Raw genomic sequence first — 17,073 nt, forward strand, 5'->3', positions numbered from 1 at the left:
CTTTACCTTTTATTAGTATAGAAGAAATCATTGAAGTCGGGGTCTACAAAGTAGAGTGACGTTTCATGAACTGGTTATCTTTCAGAAGTGTTTGGTTATCACATTCTCACGAATGCTTACTGTAAGTCTGAGGCTCCGTCCATTTCACTGTTTCTACTAAACTACTGATGACTTTGGAATTCTCAAATCCCCCATATGTATGGCACAGATGGACAAGGTGCCCGTTAATGAAGGTTCTGTTCTGAGTCCAAAGTGACCACCATGTGGTTGTAGCCCACCTCACTATTTAGTCAAACTGCTGCTCATTTTGCTCACTCGCTGACTACAGCAGTGTTTGTAGGGCCTGATGGTCCATTTTGTTCATTCACTTAATCTAACAGAATTCTGATAAGTCAGACCCCGTGTGTCTTTGATATGTGACAATGAAGCCCCTCCTGAACACATCTACAGTGTGTTTCTCTGTTAAAGAATTACAAACTGACAGCTTTGTCACAGATTCCTGAAGTGACCCATAATAATCACAGTACCTGAGAACTCCCTGCTTGTCACTTGAGGTGCAGCCGTGTGTTTCCTGTAAATCCCGTTTTTCTGGTCTTACTTGAGTGCAGTTCTCACAGGTCACGTGGTTTCACCTGCACGGCGCTCACATGCCCTGTGCCAGTTCATCGCTCATTGTATCTCAAGGCAGGCAGTTTCTAGTTGTTATTGGTCTTGTTTGGTCTTTTCACAAATCCTTCAAACATGCTGTGGGGTCGAAAGTCAATATTAGTTTTGTTTCTGTTTACTTCATGTCACTTGTAAAATGATCCTTTTAGTTTAAAGTTGATGTTTCCCAGCTTTCTTCTGTGTGGGCTCAAGAAGGCTTTAAGCTGATTGCTCTACATGAGGGTCAAACGGCTCATTTAGCTGAAGTCACCTGGAAATGACTCGGGTGAAGCTGGGATTGAATTCATCAGAGCATCCAAGCTTAGTGTCCATCTGCCAGTGAAGTGAGCAGTCAAACAAGCGAGTTTCTCCAAGTCTGCTCTTCACCTCTCTATTTGTAACGCTGTGTCCTTTTTGACAGTGAAATCTCAAGAGTCCACCGGTTTCAAAACCCACTTTAGCAGTTTTGTGTGAGTGATGTGAGGGACCCCCATTGTGAGAGCGGACACAGACAGATGTCATTAGCAGGCATTAAATAAGATGGCCACAAGCATCGCCTGACTCAGGACAAGACAAGCTCTCTGACCGCTCCATGGTCTTTGTACTAATGCAGGGGTCCTCAATCACAGTCCTGGAGGGCCGCAGTGGCAGCAGGTTTTGTTCTAACCCGGTTTCTTAATTAGAAAGCAATTCTTGCCAATAATTTAATTTCATGGCTTGTTAGTGCTTTAACTCTGTCATGTCAGATAATTCTCATATCCTAGATTTTTTTTTCCTTTCTAAGAATATCACCCATAAGTCATAGATGAGTTATTCTCAGTCCTTCACTTTTTTCTCTTCACTTTCTTTGCAATTATTTAATTAAACCCAATAGTGTATAATAAATAATTAGGAACCATTCAAAACCAAGAATGCTGCTGTTTAAGACTAAAAAAGCAATAAGGGTTCAAAATCTTAATGAGCGAGACAACTAAAGTGAAGGAGAAGTGTTATTTGAGCAATAAGTGCTTCTTATTAAGCAATTGGGTTGGAACAAAATCCTGTAGCCACTGCGGCCCTCCAGGACCGTGATTGAGGATCCCTGTACTAATATTAAACCTGAAGCAATTTTACGTAGTTAAAAATTTTTTATACAGTACATGTCACTTGTCTTAAGAAAAAAATAATAATAAAGCTAAATGGTGGTAATAAAAATCCTTGGTGGATCAGAGGCTACAGGGATTGCTTTGCAATGGCTGACTCAGCACTCGGACCGCTAAAGGTCACGTGAAAGGACCCCTCAGGGATTAATACAAGGCACCAAATATCAGATGTGTTAGCCCTGCGTATGTGGAGACTCTGGTGAAGCGCTCTGCTCCTTCTCAGCCACTCGGGTCTGCCATGAACAGCGTCTGGTGATGGCGCCTCTGTGGGGAATCAAGTCTCAGTCCAGACTCTCTTCCTGTGGAGTTCCCAGTTGGTGGACTGAGGTGCAAACCTCCATCTGACCTGCTGGCTCCCTCAATGCATTTAAGAAGACCTGTCTGTGTTGTGAATAGATAAAAGGGTCAAAAACAAGGAGAATACACAATAACTATACTCTGTTATCTTTTATATTGTTGGTTAACTTGTTGTTTAAGTTTAACTACTTTATTGATTATCATCTATGATTGTTCATTATTAGTTATCACAACTTTTCAATTGTGGCAATCATCTTTTGTTTCCTGTCCTATGACACTTCCCGGCCTAATGTTACTTGATTATGTTTACCTCTGTTGCAAATCGCTTTGGTTAAAAGTGTCTGCCAAGGGAATAAATATAAATGTAAATGTTTATGCCAAAATTAATAAATACATAAATACATAAATAGATAAATAAATAGGCTGTTGAACTGGCAAGGCTTTCCTGCACTCCTGGCAATGATGTTATGGGCTCCTCCAAATATGAAGATGAGGAGTTGCAGATGCCTCTTGTCTGAACTTGAAGGCAAATAACAGAGAAACAAGCAGAACAAGCGACTCTTTAACGTTATTACTTCAGCAGGCCCCATAACATAGCCAGTAAAATTTGACATCCACTGCACATAACAGACAAATTGTCCCATAGTACGATGTGAAGGAGAGCAGCTGAAAGTTTTACTAATTAAGATAGCAAGCTAACCTTTAAAAATAATAAAAAGATTAATTGTGGAGTGGATGTGCAGAAACAGATTAGTTAAACAGTTTTACAAAGTGTGTTACACTCAACCATTTCCTCCCCAACCCCTCCTCAGACCCCTCAAACTTCACAGAAATGATCCATGCACCACAACAATGCTAGCACAAAATTTTCATGTAAAAAATTATCAAGAAAATATTATTTTCAAATTTGGGGAATTTCAAATACTTTTTATAAAAATCTATTGAAAAAAGAATCACAAAAGAAGCTATTATCATAACAAATGTCACAAAGTTGTGCAGGAGAGCACAGAAGGGTTTCCAAGGAGTATAAACTTTATTGCTGTCCAGGTAGATACAAACACATGGCTCTTTCAGAAGCGTTCCGGCCACAGAGGGAGCAGCTGTCAAATGTGGTGCCTCGACCCCAACTACTGCTCAAAAGAACACAAAGACTTCCTCATCAAGGGGGTACTGCGGCTCGGAAGTATTGGCCGGAGCAGAGGGAGTCTGGGGGAAGAGAGACAGGAGACTGAGACCTCACGAAAGCTGCAGCTTGCTCTTTAAAATGTTCAAAGCCACACGTAAGGAGCACATCATGCAGCAATCCACCAAGTGCCTGTAGCTGATCCCATAAAGAGAATCTGTAAGTGTGTGTTTGTGTTTCACTGAAATACTGTTTAAGATGGAGTTTCTGAAGAGCGGCCACATCACCTTTTATTTATTTTTTGCTTTTATAAATGAAATCTTTTGGCCATCCTTGACTTGGTCATTAACAGTTGCACCAGTTATCATGAAGTGTCCATCTCATGTACCTAGCAGCCTCAAGCTAAACTGGCACACTGAACCGCAGCATCCATGATGTGAACAACAGATAGTGTCTATCCCACCATAAATACAATATTTGGCTGTTCTTAAAATGTGTGTGCAAATCTGTAAAATCTGTAAAATCTCTCAATGTCACGTCTTTACACCCAGTAGAGCACTGACAAGTGAACACAATAGGACATCCTCAAACAGCACATACAATCGCTGGCTCAGTTCTGCCAGGAAATGCCATCACCAGTGACATTCCTCATTTTTCTTGAGTGGTTGAGGTCATTTCCACAATTTACTTCTTGCTATCAGCTCTATCTAGCTGCTCCTAAATTCCGCATAATGTTTTTTTTCCATTCTTCCATCTCTGCTCTAATGTGCATGGCTGTCAGCATTCTACAGGCTATAATGGAGTGATGGCTCTTGCATTCATGTCTGGACTCTGAATACTTGGAAATGTTCAGTTCATATTTATTAATTTCTCCAGGCAGCACTCTGTTACTGTGAACATGAGGTGATATACCATGAAGGTCACTCTGTGAGTTAGCCTGGCCCAAATCGAGAAAGCAGTTTTATTTCAGCCAGTTTTGGTTCCACCAAAGAGGATTGGGGTAAGTTGTGCTTGATCCCCAATTGGATCCCCTCAATGTGGAGGGTCAGAGGCTCTACTCCTGAATGTTTACACTTCTCATCCTATCTCGAAGGGAGCATCCAGCTACCCTGTGGAGAAGGATCATTTCACCTGCTTGTACCTGTGATCTCATTTTTTCAGTCATTACCTAAAGCTCATGACCATAGGTGCGGATAAGGACATAGATTGACTGATAAATCGATAGCTTTGCCTTGTGACTCAGCTTCTTCAATACTACAGATCAGTATAACATCAGCAAAACTGCATTTGCCACCTCAGTTTGTCACTTAATCTCGCCATTCATTTCCCCCTCACTCATGGTATTTAAACACCTCCACTTGAGGCAGTAACTCACCTCCCAGTCGAAGAGGACAGTCCAACTTTTCCTACTGAGGACCACAACCTCAGATTTGGATGTGCTGATCCTCATGCCACACCATTCGCACTTAGTCACAAACCTTCCAAATGCACGTTGGAGTTTGCTGCCCGATGAAGTCAACAGAACCACATTGTCTACCAAAAGCAGTAATGCAATTCTGAGGCCACCGACCTGGATCCCCCCATCTTCAGGGTATGTCTTGATATCCTTGTGATGGTGCGGGTTCTCTCCAAGCTCCCCTCTTCCTTCTGGGAGCTCTGAACCCCACACCATTGGTAATGTCACAGATGAGCTGGCCAGTGAGGCACAAACAATGAAGCAAGGGGATGGTGTAAAAGTGCCAAGTCCTTTTATTTAAAATCAACAAAACAGTGTTTAAATAAATAGTGCAGTGCTTTAAAAATCCTCAAATAAATAATCCAATAAAATGGGTGAAAAGTGGAGGTAAAAAAAAAAACACAATAGAAAAAAAACAATCCTTTAAAACAACGAGGTTAAAACAATGGCATGAATCAAGCCTGGTGCATTCTTCAACTGGTGACCCTCCTGCTTCTCCCTATCCAGGCTTCGCAACAGGGGAGCCACTCTACCTACAGCAGGTCTTCCTTCTTCCTTCTGGTCTGGAGGCTTCCTGATCCCTGGTTTCGGTTCAGCACTATCCAGACCGATACTTAGTTTCCCCCAACGGCGAGGACGCTCATGCTGGGAAATCCATCACTCAATCCTCCCGACTCCTGCTGCCTTCTCAGCCTAACGTGGCCAGCCGTCCTTCTTTCGGTCTCTCCCGCTCTTTATAAAATGCAGTGTGAGAAAAGCCCGCATCATGAATTCCCCAGGAACTGCTTCAGCCACACCACCACACCTCCTTGCTAAGCCGCGAGTTCTGCAATTATTTATTTTAAAAAGTGGCCTTTTGACATGAGCTGTGAACCCGCTATACCACAATCCTGTCCATGAAAATCACTTACAGGATAGGAGACAAAGTACGGCCTTGGTGGAGTCCTACTCCAACTGGAAATGGTGCTGATGTTTTTCAGAGTATGCGGACACAGCTCTCACTGTGATTATACAGGGACCGGATAACCCTTATCAGGTGCTCCAGTACCCCATAGTCCATCAGCACTCCCACAGATTTACTTCAGGAACACGGTTATACACCTAATCTAAGTCCTTAAAACACATGTAGACAGAATTGCCGTACTCTCATGCCCCCTCCGGAATCACTGGAAGGGAACAGAGTTGGTCCATCGTTCCACTGCCTAGATGAATCCACATTGCTCCGCCTGGATCTAAGGTTCCACAATTGGGTGTTGTCTCCTTTCTAGTACCCTAGCATAAGCTTTAACAGGAAGGCTGAGGAATGATGTACCCCAGTAGTTGGAGCACACGTTCCAGTTCACCTTTATAAAAATGGAGACCACCATCTTGTTCTGCCACTTCAGAGGCACAGTCCCTCAATGTCTACAGCCTTCAGCATTTCTGGATAAATTTTATCCACCCCTGGGGTCTTGCCACTGCAGAGTTGCTTAACTACCTTGGCTTATCCCCTTCATCTTATGGCTCTGCCTCCTCTACAGAGGATGTGTCCATTGGGTTCAGGAGCTCCTCAAAGTGTTCCTTCCACTGACAGACAACATCCTCAGTCCAGGTAAGCACTTCTCCACCCTTACTGAGAACAGTCTGTTTGAATCCCTGCCTTCCATTGTTTGAAATGCCTGAAGGTTTGCTAGAACCTCTTTGAGCCCAATTGATAGTCACTTTCTATGGTCTCTTTGAACTTCTCCCACACCCAGTTTTTCCTTCCCTGACCGGTAAGGCTGCTGTCCTTTTGGCCTATCAATATCTCTCTGCTGCTTCAGGGGTCTCCTGTGCTAACCATACACAGAAGGCTTCCTTTTTCAGCCTGGTGGCATTTCTCACCTCTGGTGTCCACCATTGAGTCCTTAGGTTGCTACTCTGAAGATGCATCTATGGCTTTCAGGTCACAGCTCTTTGCAGCTGCTTCCAGAGTGGAGGCTATGCACAAGGCCCATTTGGATTGTATGTCCCCAGCCTTCACAGTATGTAGGAAAATCTCTTTTGGATGTTGGAGGGGCCTCAACCAGATGTTCACAGTTAACACCCATTGCTTGTCTGGCTTTCCAGGTCTGTCCAGGTGCCTCCATCACCATCTGGCCCAACTTACCACCAGGTGGTGATCAGTTGAGAGCCCTTTACCTGCACTTCACCCAAGTGTCCAGAGTATATGGCTGCGAATCTGATGACAAAATTATGAAATCAATCATAGATCTTTGGCCTAATGTGCTCTGGTCCATTAGTACACTTATCACCCACCTTATCTTCAAACATGGAGTTCGTTATAGTCAAACATGCCTAGCATAAATGTTCACTAACAAAACATCACTCGGGTTTAGACCAGGGTGACCATTTGTCCCAATCATGCCTCTCCAGGTGTCTCCATCATTTTCCACACAGGGATAAATTCATCCAGCTGAACTATGGAGTCCCAGCTGGGACCATTCAAGAAGGCCAGCTACTCCAAACAGACATTTAGTTCATAGGCACATATGACAGTCAGAGACCTCCCTTCTGTGAACATCAGCCGCACAGAGGTAGCCATCTTGTTCTCCAGGACGCACTCCAATATGGCATTGACCAGGCAGAGACAAAATAAGAAGCCCAGTCTCACCTAAAGCATTTCACCCTGGGCATCTCCAGAGTAAAGGAGAGTCCAGCCTCTATTGAGGGGTTTGGTTCCAGAACCAATGGAGGATGTGAGCCCAGCTACTATATATCTAGTTGGTAGCTCTCCTCCTCACCCGCTAACTCCATTCTACGCCCGTCCCAAGAGTCAGTTTGTGTGTCTGGGTTCTGGTCCACCAAGGCCTCTGCCTTTCACTGCTGCCCACATCATATTTCACCGAGACCCTGTTCCTCCTGTAGGTGGTGGGCCCACAGGAGTTATTAGACAGTTAGTTAGTAACCTTATCATTTAAATGAATCTAGTATGTTGATTACAAAATGGTAAAACATTGTAAGTTATGATATCTGTTAAAAAAACAATAATTAAAAGTATACAACATTTAAAATATCTGTTTGTTATCATGGTACTTTTTTGTCAGTTTAGCATGTTTCTGCTTTCTGAGATCTACAATTGTTTAAATTATACTGCTATGTTCTTTACAAAAGATAAACATTAAAAGCTATGCTGTCCATGGAAATACCCAAGAATTTATATTATTTATCGAAATTGTGCTATAATTATGCTATAATAGGGAATAATTATGTCATTATTCCCTATTGTTCTTTTTTGTCAACGAATGGCCAAAGGAAAATACATAGTAAAAAAATGCATTATGAAGGTGTGTTGGTGTGCTAGTTATATAATTATCAAGTTATAAAAAGTACCACAACACAAAAGCTGAAAGCATTTTGAAGGATTCCACAGTGGATAAGGAGGACCTTGGATGTATGTGGGCTGTTGAGAAATGGAAGGCTTGATTGTGGGGTTGAAATTTCCTGTCCACACCATCATCAGGCTTTGGCCACTCTGTTGTCCTCCAAAGTGTCTGTTTGCCCTGGCATGTGGAAGGCATGCTGGGCAGTGCCTCTGTACTGTTTTAACTGCACTGCAGCTTATCATCCAGAGTCACAGAATTACATTGCCGACTGCCTCTCTTCCTTGTCCTTCCTTACTACTGCTGAGACCATTTCTGACAATGAACCAGAGTTTCTGGTGATTTAGTCCCTGCCCTAACTGCCCTGTCATTGGCTGAGTTTGCTTCTGCCTCTGTATTTTACAATGAATTAGCTGCCCTGCAAACTTCAATTACCAATAGTTAGCAATCTTCACTTAATGCTGTTGATACAGTTACACTTCTATATTTCTGATTATGAGATGAATTCAGTGTATAAGATGGTTATGTGTTCTGTGGTGCTTGTCTCGTTGCTCCTTTCTCTCAGCATCACCTGTTGGTTGCATTCACTCATCTAGGTCACCAATGTAATGTTTAAACTTGACACCGTGTGTGTCAATTATATTGGTCGCGAGGGGCCTCAAGTATAAATAGTGTTTACACACAAAAATGTTGCTTAAGCCCATTTCCACACTCACATCATGATGTACAAAAACTAAATCTGGAGTAAAGCCACGCACATTCTCACGCAGCTCAAACCATAGTGTACGCAAGTTTTCGGCTCCTGTTCCTGGGTGGTTTCCCTTTATTTTTAAGATTCACATCCCTGAGGTGGCTTTTTCAAAAATACTGATATTAACCACATATCGTTTTTTAGTTTAAGGCATCTGATTGTAATCAACCTGTAACCATATAATGGTGCACGGAATTGCCAAACTATTCCAAATACTATAGCTGCTTTACCATTGTTACTCTCAGTTCACCTCTCAGAGTATTTTAACCCACTGCATCTGAGTGTGCAGTGGGTTAAAGTGAATCTGCTCAATGGCAGATTGTGTCAGGAGAGGGGAGAATTATCAGGGTACAGCATCTAGCACACGCTGCCTCAGCCATGAGCACATTCCATTTGAACAACTCCCATATGGCAAAGGCTTCAGAGCTTTTCCTATACGGACCTCGCGGTTCAGAAACAGTTTCATCCCAAGAACCATAAACACACTCAATCAATAAATCAAGTGCTACTTGTAGAACTTACTTACCTTACTGTAAACTTATATTACAGTTGTAATTTTGCACAACCTGAGCCACTTATGCTTTCATATTGTACATTTTAATTGTTTTTATTGTATTATTATTATTATTATTATTATTATTATTATTATTATTATTATTATTATTATTATTATTATTATTGTTGTTGTTGTGGTGGTTGTTATTTTACCATTTTATAGGAAAAAAAGTTTATGGAGGATATTCATACTGAATCTCCATTTACCATACAAAAACAATAAAGTAATTCAATTCAATAGAAGAGAGTGCGTATTTACAGATGATGACAATCTAGACTCCAGGCGTTATCTTCTTGGATATCTTGATATCATTTTTCACATTAAATGCAGTAAAGCATACAAATTACATTATACAGATACATTTTTAACTTAATTTAAATAACGTATACTCCATGGATTGTTCCTACCTTGCGCTGTATGTTTGGGGGATTGGCACGACCCTGGATGGATAGATGGCTCAAATAATTAAACATGTACTATGAAGATATTTCAATGTTTCTTAAAAGTTTTGAAGAATCAGCGTTCTAAGCTAACAGATGGCTTGACATCTATTACAGAGATGATTGTGTGGTGATTGGTTAAAAAGGAAGGACAGGAATTGGGGGTTAGTATGTTATGTTAGTATGTATGTTAGTATGAAAGAGACAGTACTGCTGCAATAAATTATTTCAGATAGGATCGCTCACGGCACAGCAAGCATCAATTGTTTCTTCTCTTCTTAACATTCCAATAACTTTGATAAATTCGACAAGAGAACTTACTATGGGATGGAAAATTTAATTAATAAAGAGCAGCAGCATAACTAGAATCAATAATCAGTTTAACAGCTCGCTGTCTCAGTCAGCTGAAGGCTGCCAGGCTCTCACATTACAAATCTGTTTATGGTGATTTATGTGTTGTGTTTTATATTTATTTTATTCCATTTGTAAATGTGCACTGAGCTCTGACTCTGACTAATGTGAAGTGCAGTATGCAATAAATAAATAAGAAATACTGACGTACATTAAATCCCCTGTGACAGGTCATCTCTTCTCTTACTGTACATCTTCACTCTCTGAGCTCCTGTCTCACATTAACTGTTCACCCTCAGTGTCTCCTCACATGCCCTCTCTGTGAGCTCTCAGCTTTCTCTTTAAATCTCCTCCTCCTCCTCCTCACTGAGCCCAGACAAACTTTCACTTTCATTTTTTCAGAAGTCTCATCCTTGTTTGTCTGACTCATTCTCTCTACCTGCCTCTCCTCAGACTGACGATGGCTGAAGCCCACCTGGGTGGATTACAGGATGAGTTCACCTGCTCAGTGTGTCTGGACACCTTGACTGACCCCGTCACCATCCCCCGTGGTCACAATTTCTGTCTGAAGTGCATCACCGACTGCTGGAATCAGAGCCAAGAGTTCTTCTGTCCGCAGTATAGAGAGAACTTCAGGACAAGGCCTCCCCTGCAAAGAAACACTCTGCTGAATGAAGTCATCAGAAAATTAAAAAAGACAGGACTCAGTTCTCCGCCATCTAAGATTTATGCCAGCCCTGGAGATGTGGGGTGTGACGCCTGTACTGGGAAGAAGTTCAGAGCAGCGAAGTCCTGTCTAACCTGCATGGCCTCCTACTGTCAGACTCACTTGCAGTCTCACTATGAAGTAGCAGCCTGGAAGGGACACAAGCTGGTTGATCCTGATAAAAATCTAAAGGAGAAACTCTGTGAGAAACATCACAAAAATCTGGAGATGTTTTGCAGAACCAACAAGATGTGCATCTGCATGATGTGTGGAATGACTGAACACAACAGTCATGAAAAGGTTGAGCTGGAGACAGAAAGAGAAGGAAAACAGGTGAGTGGGGTTTAGTGTTTAATGGAAACTCAATAAAAAAGGAGTTAAGTGATATGTAAATGCAGTTTGGCAGAGAAATCTATTCCTTCATGTTGTAGGTGTCTCAGTTTGCTTGTATAGGACAGCAGGGAGCTGAAGCCTATCCTGGTGAGAGTGGGTGGAAGACATGAAACAGTCCAGGATGAGATATGCAGTGTGATCCATGGACAGTTGAGTGAGCTGAGTGCTCTCATTAAACTGAGCGGAGGTTCTTTGTGTTCTGATCACTTGTGTCTTGAGTACCACAGGCCTCTGAGAGAGACACATTACACTCACATGTTCATGAATATTGATGTCTGGGATTAGGTCTAAAATTCTTACAATACTCAAAAAGTTTAAGTGGCTTTGTAATAAAGATGTTCTCATTTTATGAAGTTATTAAGTAATTCTGCACCTAATTAGTGATCAGACATAATTTCAATTAGTCAGCTCCTTGATAATTACACTGTATGATTGTGAGATGGACACATTTGGCAAACAAGTGTAAGTCATCAAGCCCTTTTGTTTATCAAATAGCTAAGCTGCCCTGATATCTCATACAGATTCTTCATAAAAGGTTTTCAAGGTTTCAGTTTCAACTCCATGTCTCCGTAGTTTTCTCCTCTGTCCCACAAACTCTCTGTGTGAAGAAGAGCTTCCTGGCTTCAGTCTTAAATGCATGTACCCTTAATTTCCATTAATGTCTTTGAGAATGTAATTCACCCTTAGGAATAAAAAATTCTGTTGGATCCACTTTATCTATGCCTTACAGGATTTTAAATACCTGGATGAGGTCATTACGCTGTCTCCTCTGCTCACACTAAACAGGTTTAACTCTCTGAGTCTGTCAAAGGTGGCCTTGTCCTGAAGTCCTGGGATGCACATGGCTGCTCTCCTCTGCTCAGCTTCATGTGCTGCTTTCTCTTACTTCTGTTTCACTTGAATATCAGCACCTCAGAAGATTCAGACACATTTTTAGAAGTCCTGTGTAGCTCCTCACATAAACTGCTTGTTATGGTGTATAAAATCTGTACATTTTGGTTTCCATTATATTTTGTTCAAGACAAGACAACAGATGAACTAAGACAATTTAAAGCAGGTTTTCTTCCCTTACACCTTACTTTTATAACACTTGTTCATAGCTTCGTGCTAATTTGGTTTTATAGCCTGGGAAAGGATGCTGAGGTGGTACCTCAGGCTATTGATCATTTTATGGATGGACATCTGGAATAACAAAGTTTAGTTTATAGCCTGGGAGTGCTACCTCAAAGTACATCAAAGGTTTTGTTGTATGGGAAAACAGACAGTGAATTAATTCATTAATCATTTGGACAGCCAGCCAATCAGGTGCATGTGTTGTGAAACCAAGGCTTGACATTTCATAATAAATATGCCTTGGTTTGGAAAGAAGAGGAGAGAAGCAAAGGGAGAAGAAAGAGAAGCAAAGGAGAAGAAGAAAGAAGAAGAGGAATGGACGAAGACGGCCCTGGTCGTCAGAAAGGCATCATGAACACCGACTGCTAAATCAAACGCCTCCCTGGGACATTCATCCTTGTCATCTGTAACTTTTTCGTAAGCTTTTTCTAAAGACTATATATAGTCAGACTTTCCTATCACTACATATTTTCTAGTATTCTTTGTTCTTGTGGTATTATTATTATTATTCTTGTAATAAATACCATGCTGCTTTTAACTTTCAATGCTTTGTCTTAATGTCTAGAGTGATTGAAGTAATAAGTTAGATTTCTTTGAGCACCTGGTGACAGCCGGATTTTTGCCATTATTTCTGTGCTGCAAGGTTTATATGGCTGAGAGTGAAGAGCGCTATACTCAACAGAAGGGAGAGATACGATAAAGAAGGTATTCTTGGCTGATGAATGGCTTATAGTCAAGAGTGCTGAGTCTTTGTATGTTTAAATGTATTCTTGTAGACCAAAAGTAATATTTAGGACTGAGATATCACTAAAACATTGTATTGTTGTCCGTGCGAAAATAAGTAAGTCTCTTGAAGTGCTGAATGACAGGCTGTTATTCCTATAGCACTTGTGTGGTTTAAAGTGCTAAGGGTTAATCAGCGTGTGTGTATCATTCATGGAGCACTGTTGTGGTTAGGGTCTGTGTGTGTGTTTATCTGTGTGTGTGTGTGTTCATCTTAAAGTGCAACAGTAGACCAACCCGATAACGAACTTGACGAGAACCCTTACCCTTGAGGAAACAGGTAAAGGGCAAGTGGAGGGAAAATACCACGATAATAAACTGCTCCAAGGACTCTTGATTGACTGACGTTTCTTCATTTATGGAGTCAAAGAATTCTATTTTGACAGGCCAGGCCCTCTGCTCTGATTCTGCTCTCTGCTCTTTACTCCAACAACAACAACAACATTTATTTATATAGCACATTCTCATACAAATAATGTAGCTCAAAGTGCTTTACATGATGAAGAAAAGAGAAATAAAAGACTTAGAATAAAACAACACTAATTAACATTGAATAAGAGTAAGGTCTGATGGCCAGGGAGGAAAAAAAAAACAAAACAAAAACTCCAGATGGCTGGAGAGAAAAAATAAAATCTGCAGGGGTTCCAGGCCACAAGACCGCCAACCCCCCCCCTGGGCATTCTACCTCGCTTAAATGAAACAGTCCTCTTTGTATTTAGGTTTTCTCTTGGAAGGACTTGATGATGAAGGTTATGTAGACTTCTGGCTTTTAATCCATCAATGTAGGAACATCATGATGTTTTGAGTAGGTGGTGATGGTGCAGGTTGCCACCAGAGAAAACCAGGAAAAGAAACAGAAGAGAGAGCAGGGGTTAGTACGGATTTTAGAGCCACCATGAGTAGTTATTATAATGAATTGAATACACAGAGTTTCAGGGTTAAATTAAAAGGAAGTTATGAGAAGGCCATGTTAAAGTAATGTGTTTTCAGCAGTGTTTTAAAGTGCTCTACTGTATCAGCCTGGTGAATTCCTATTGGCAGGCTATTCCAGATTTTAGGTGCATAACAGCAGAAGGCCGCCTCACCACTTCTTTTAAGTTTAGCTTTTGGAATTCTAAGGAGACACTCATTTGAGGATCTAAGGTTACGATTTGGAATATAAGGTGTCAGACATTACGATATATAAGATGGAGCAGATTATTTAAGGCTTTATAAACCATAAGCAGTATTTTAAAGTCAATTTTGAATGACACAGGTAACCAATGTAGTGACATCAAAACTGGAGAAATGTGTTTGGATTTTCTTTTCCTAGTTAGGATTCTAGCAGCTGCATTCTGCACTCGTTGCAAATGATTTATGTTTTTTTTGGGTAGTCCTGAGAGGAGTGCATTACAGTAATCTAGTCGACTGAAAACAAAAGCGTGAACTAATTTCTCAGCATCTTTCATTAATATAAGAGGTCTAACCTTTACTTATGTTTCTTAAGTGAAAACATTTTGTCCTAGTGGTCTGATTAATATGCGATTTAAAATTCAGGTTACAGTCAACAGTTACCCCTAAATTCTTTACCTCCGTCTTGATTTTTAATCCTAATGCAGTTTATTTCTGATAATCTCATTGTCTCCATTATTGCTAATCACTAAAATTTCTATTTTCTCTTTATTTAGCTTGAGAAAGTTACTATTCAGAAATACCAGTAAGACATTGTGTCAGTGAATCAAGAGAGTCGGGGTCATCAGGTGCTATTGATAAGTACAGCTGTGTGTCATCAGCATAGCTGTGGTAGCTCACGTTGTGCCCTGAGATAATCTGACCTAACAGAAGCATGTAGATTGAAAAGAGCAGCAGACCAGGATAGAGCCTTGTGGAACACCATATTGGATATCATGTGTCTTTGAGATGTGATTACCACAACTAACAAAGAATTTTCTCCCTGCCAGGTAGGATTCAAACCAATTTAAGACACTGCCAGAGAGGCCCACCCATTGACTAAGGCGATTTCTAAGAATATTGTGATCAATGGTGTCAAATGCAGCACTCAGATCTAAGAGGATGAGAACAGATAAATAGCCTCTGTCTGCATTCACTCGCAAGTCATTTACTACTTTAACGAGTGCAGTTTCTGTGCTGTGATTTGTTCTGTAACCAGACTGAAATTTATCAAGAATAGCAGGTTTATTGAGGTGGACATTTAGCTGCATAATGACTGCCTTCTCTAAAATTTTACTTAAGAAAGGCAGGTTAGAGATGGGTCTAAAAGTTTCAAAAGTAGAGGGATCAAGACTATTTTTCTTGAGTAGGGGTTTAACTACAGCAGTCTTAAGACAGTCTGGAAAGACCCCCGTATCTAATGACGAGTTTACTATGTCAAGAATATTGTCAATTCAAGAAAGCAAACATTGAGCAAGCAACAGTTTAAACAGTTGAGGCATTTATGGGCTGTCCTTCTGTTTATTAAATTTATTTGAATCACTTAACTAATTCATGGACCATAATGGAGAATCTGATTTTTAATCCTGGTTTCTTTATGTCATCTATATTTTAACTCTTAACTCATTTGGGTTTTTTAAATAAGTCAATTCCTGAGATGCCCAAAAGGTAAACATCTGTTTTTTAATTATCAGTAGTTGTTTAATTTATTTATCCTAAAGTGTCTGAGCCTCCAAAGGTTCCATCGTGTTTGGATGATAAAGAACCTTTTGACAGAGTTGAATTAGGATATTTGAGTACTGAATTGTGCAAATTTGATGTGGTCTCAATGTTTGTGCATGGATTAAGTTACCATACAACAGTTCAGAAGTCTTGATTTGTATAAATAAGATCCATTGTGACTCTTTCAGTTTAGACTGTGGAACCAGACAGGGATGTCCATTATCACCAAAGCTTCTTGTAGTTGCTTGTGAACCCTTAACTGTTCATTTCCAGAAGCACTCAGAGGTAACAGACATCATAATGACAGGTGTTGAAAAGCAAAATGTCTTCATGCTGACCTGGTGCGCTTTATTGCAGATCCACACCCGACATTGTTCATCCTCAGTCCAGCTCTTTTAAAATTCTGTAATGCTTTCATGTTTGCTGACATTTCCTTCCTTGTATGCCCTGCTTTTAAATCTGACCTTCTGCCCCTCGACTGTCTACCAGTTTGTCTCTTTTAGACTTTAACAAATTTACTTACTTATTTACTTATGCTCTCCACCCCTTCCGGGGTATGGGCCACCAAAGGTAGATCTCCAGAGATTTCTGTCCTGGGCCATTCTTTCTTTTTTTTTTTTTTTTTACCGTGTCCTGTTCGGCTGTGAAGCAATCAGAATTGATGTCTGAATGCTGGCGACTAGCCTTACAGTTTTTCTCTCAGGTGGAGCGTTACAGCTTCTGCTGACGTCACGCCTGATACCAAAACTTTATTAGAAATATTTTCAGATGTTTTTAAGATTCGAACCGGACACGGAGACAAAAGTGAAAGAAAAGAAGAATGAAAAGGAAGAGATGGAGGTAAATGGGAATTGGGGTTTCGTATAGAATAAACAATAAATGAACCAGAATCTGCTTCTAGACCTGCAGAAAGGGGGAGACACAAAAAAATATACAACACAAAAACATTGCTGCATCGGCTACATGAAGATATATAAAAGTAAAAATGTTTGCTGACAATCACAAAGTAATTATTACTAAGGCATTTAGGGCCAACCACAGCCTTAGGTCATGTGCTGAAGATGTCCAAGTCATACTTATGAAATCACCATGTGAGCACCTTGTGTGCGTACGCACGCTTGTATGTGTAAGGTTTCTCTATAGGAGCATCCAATAGTGAGTGTGAAGGGCCACAGACCTGCCCCCAAAAACGTGCGGAAGATGGAGGGAGTTCCAAGCCCAGAGATCCAGAGGTCACCCCAGAGCGCGGAGACCAAATGGAGACAGTCACCAGAGAAGCCCCAACCCCCCTCGAGAGGAGCAGAGGATCACCCCGGGGGGCCAC

At 40.9% G+C, this 17,073-nt stretch overlaps 1 protein-coding gene across 1 annotated transcript; it reads left to right on the forward strand.

Annotated features, from left to right (window-relative positions):
- Window positions 1-10,520: 10,520 nt before the first annotated feature.
- Window positions 10,521-12,189, forward strand: LOC120528406 (E3 ubiquitin/ISG15 ligase TRIM25-like). The gene is made up of 2 exons (XM_039752564.1): window positions 10,521-11,141; window positions 11,988-12,189. The coding sequence occupies exons 1-2, from the start codon at window positions 10,563-10,565 to the stop codon at window positions 11,991-11,993; spliced, it is 585 nt and encodes a 194-aa protein (XP_039608498.1). The 5' UTR covers window positions 10,521-10,562; the 3' UTR covers window positions 11,994-12,189.
- The last annotated feature ends 4,884 nt before the right edge of the window (window positions 12,190-17,073 follow it).

This window comes from Polypterus senegalus, chromosome 4 (assembly GCF_016835505.1).
Source record: "Polypterus senegalus isolate Bchr_013 chromosome 4, ASM1683550v1, whole genome shotgun sequence".
NCBI classification, from domain to species: domain Eukaryota; kingdom Metazoa; phylum Chordata; class Cladistia; order Polypteriformes; family Polypteridae; genus Polypterus; species Polypterus senegalus.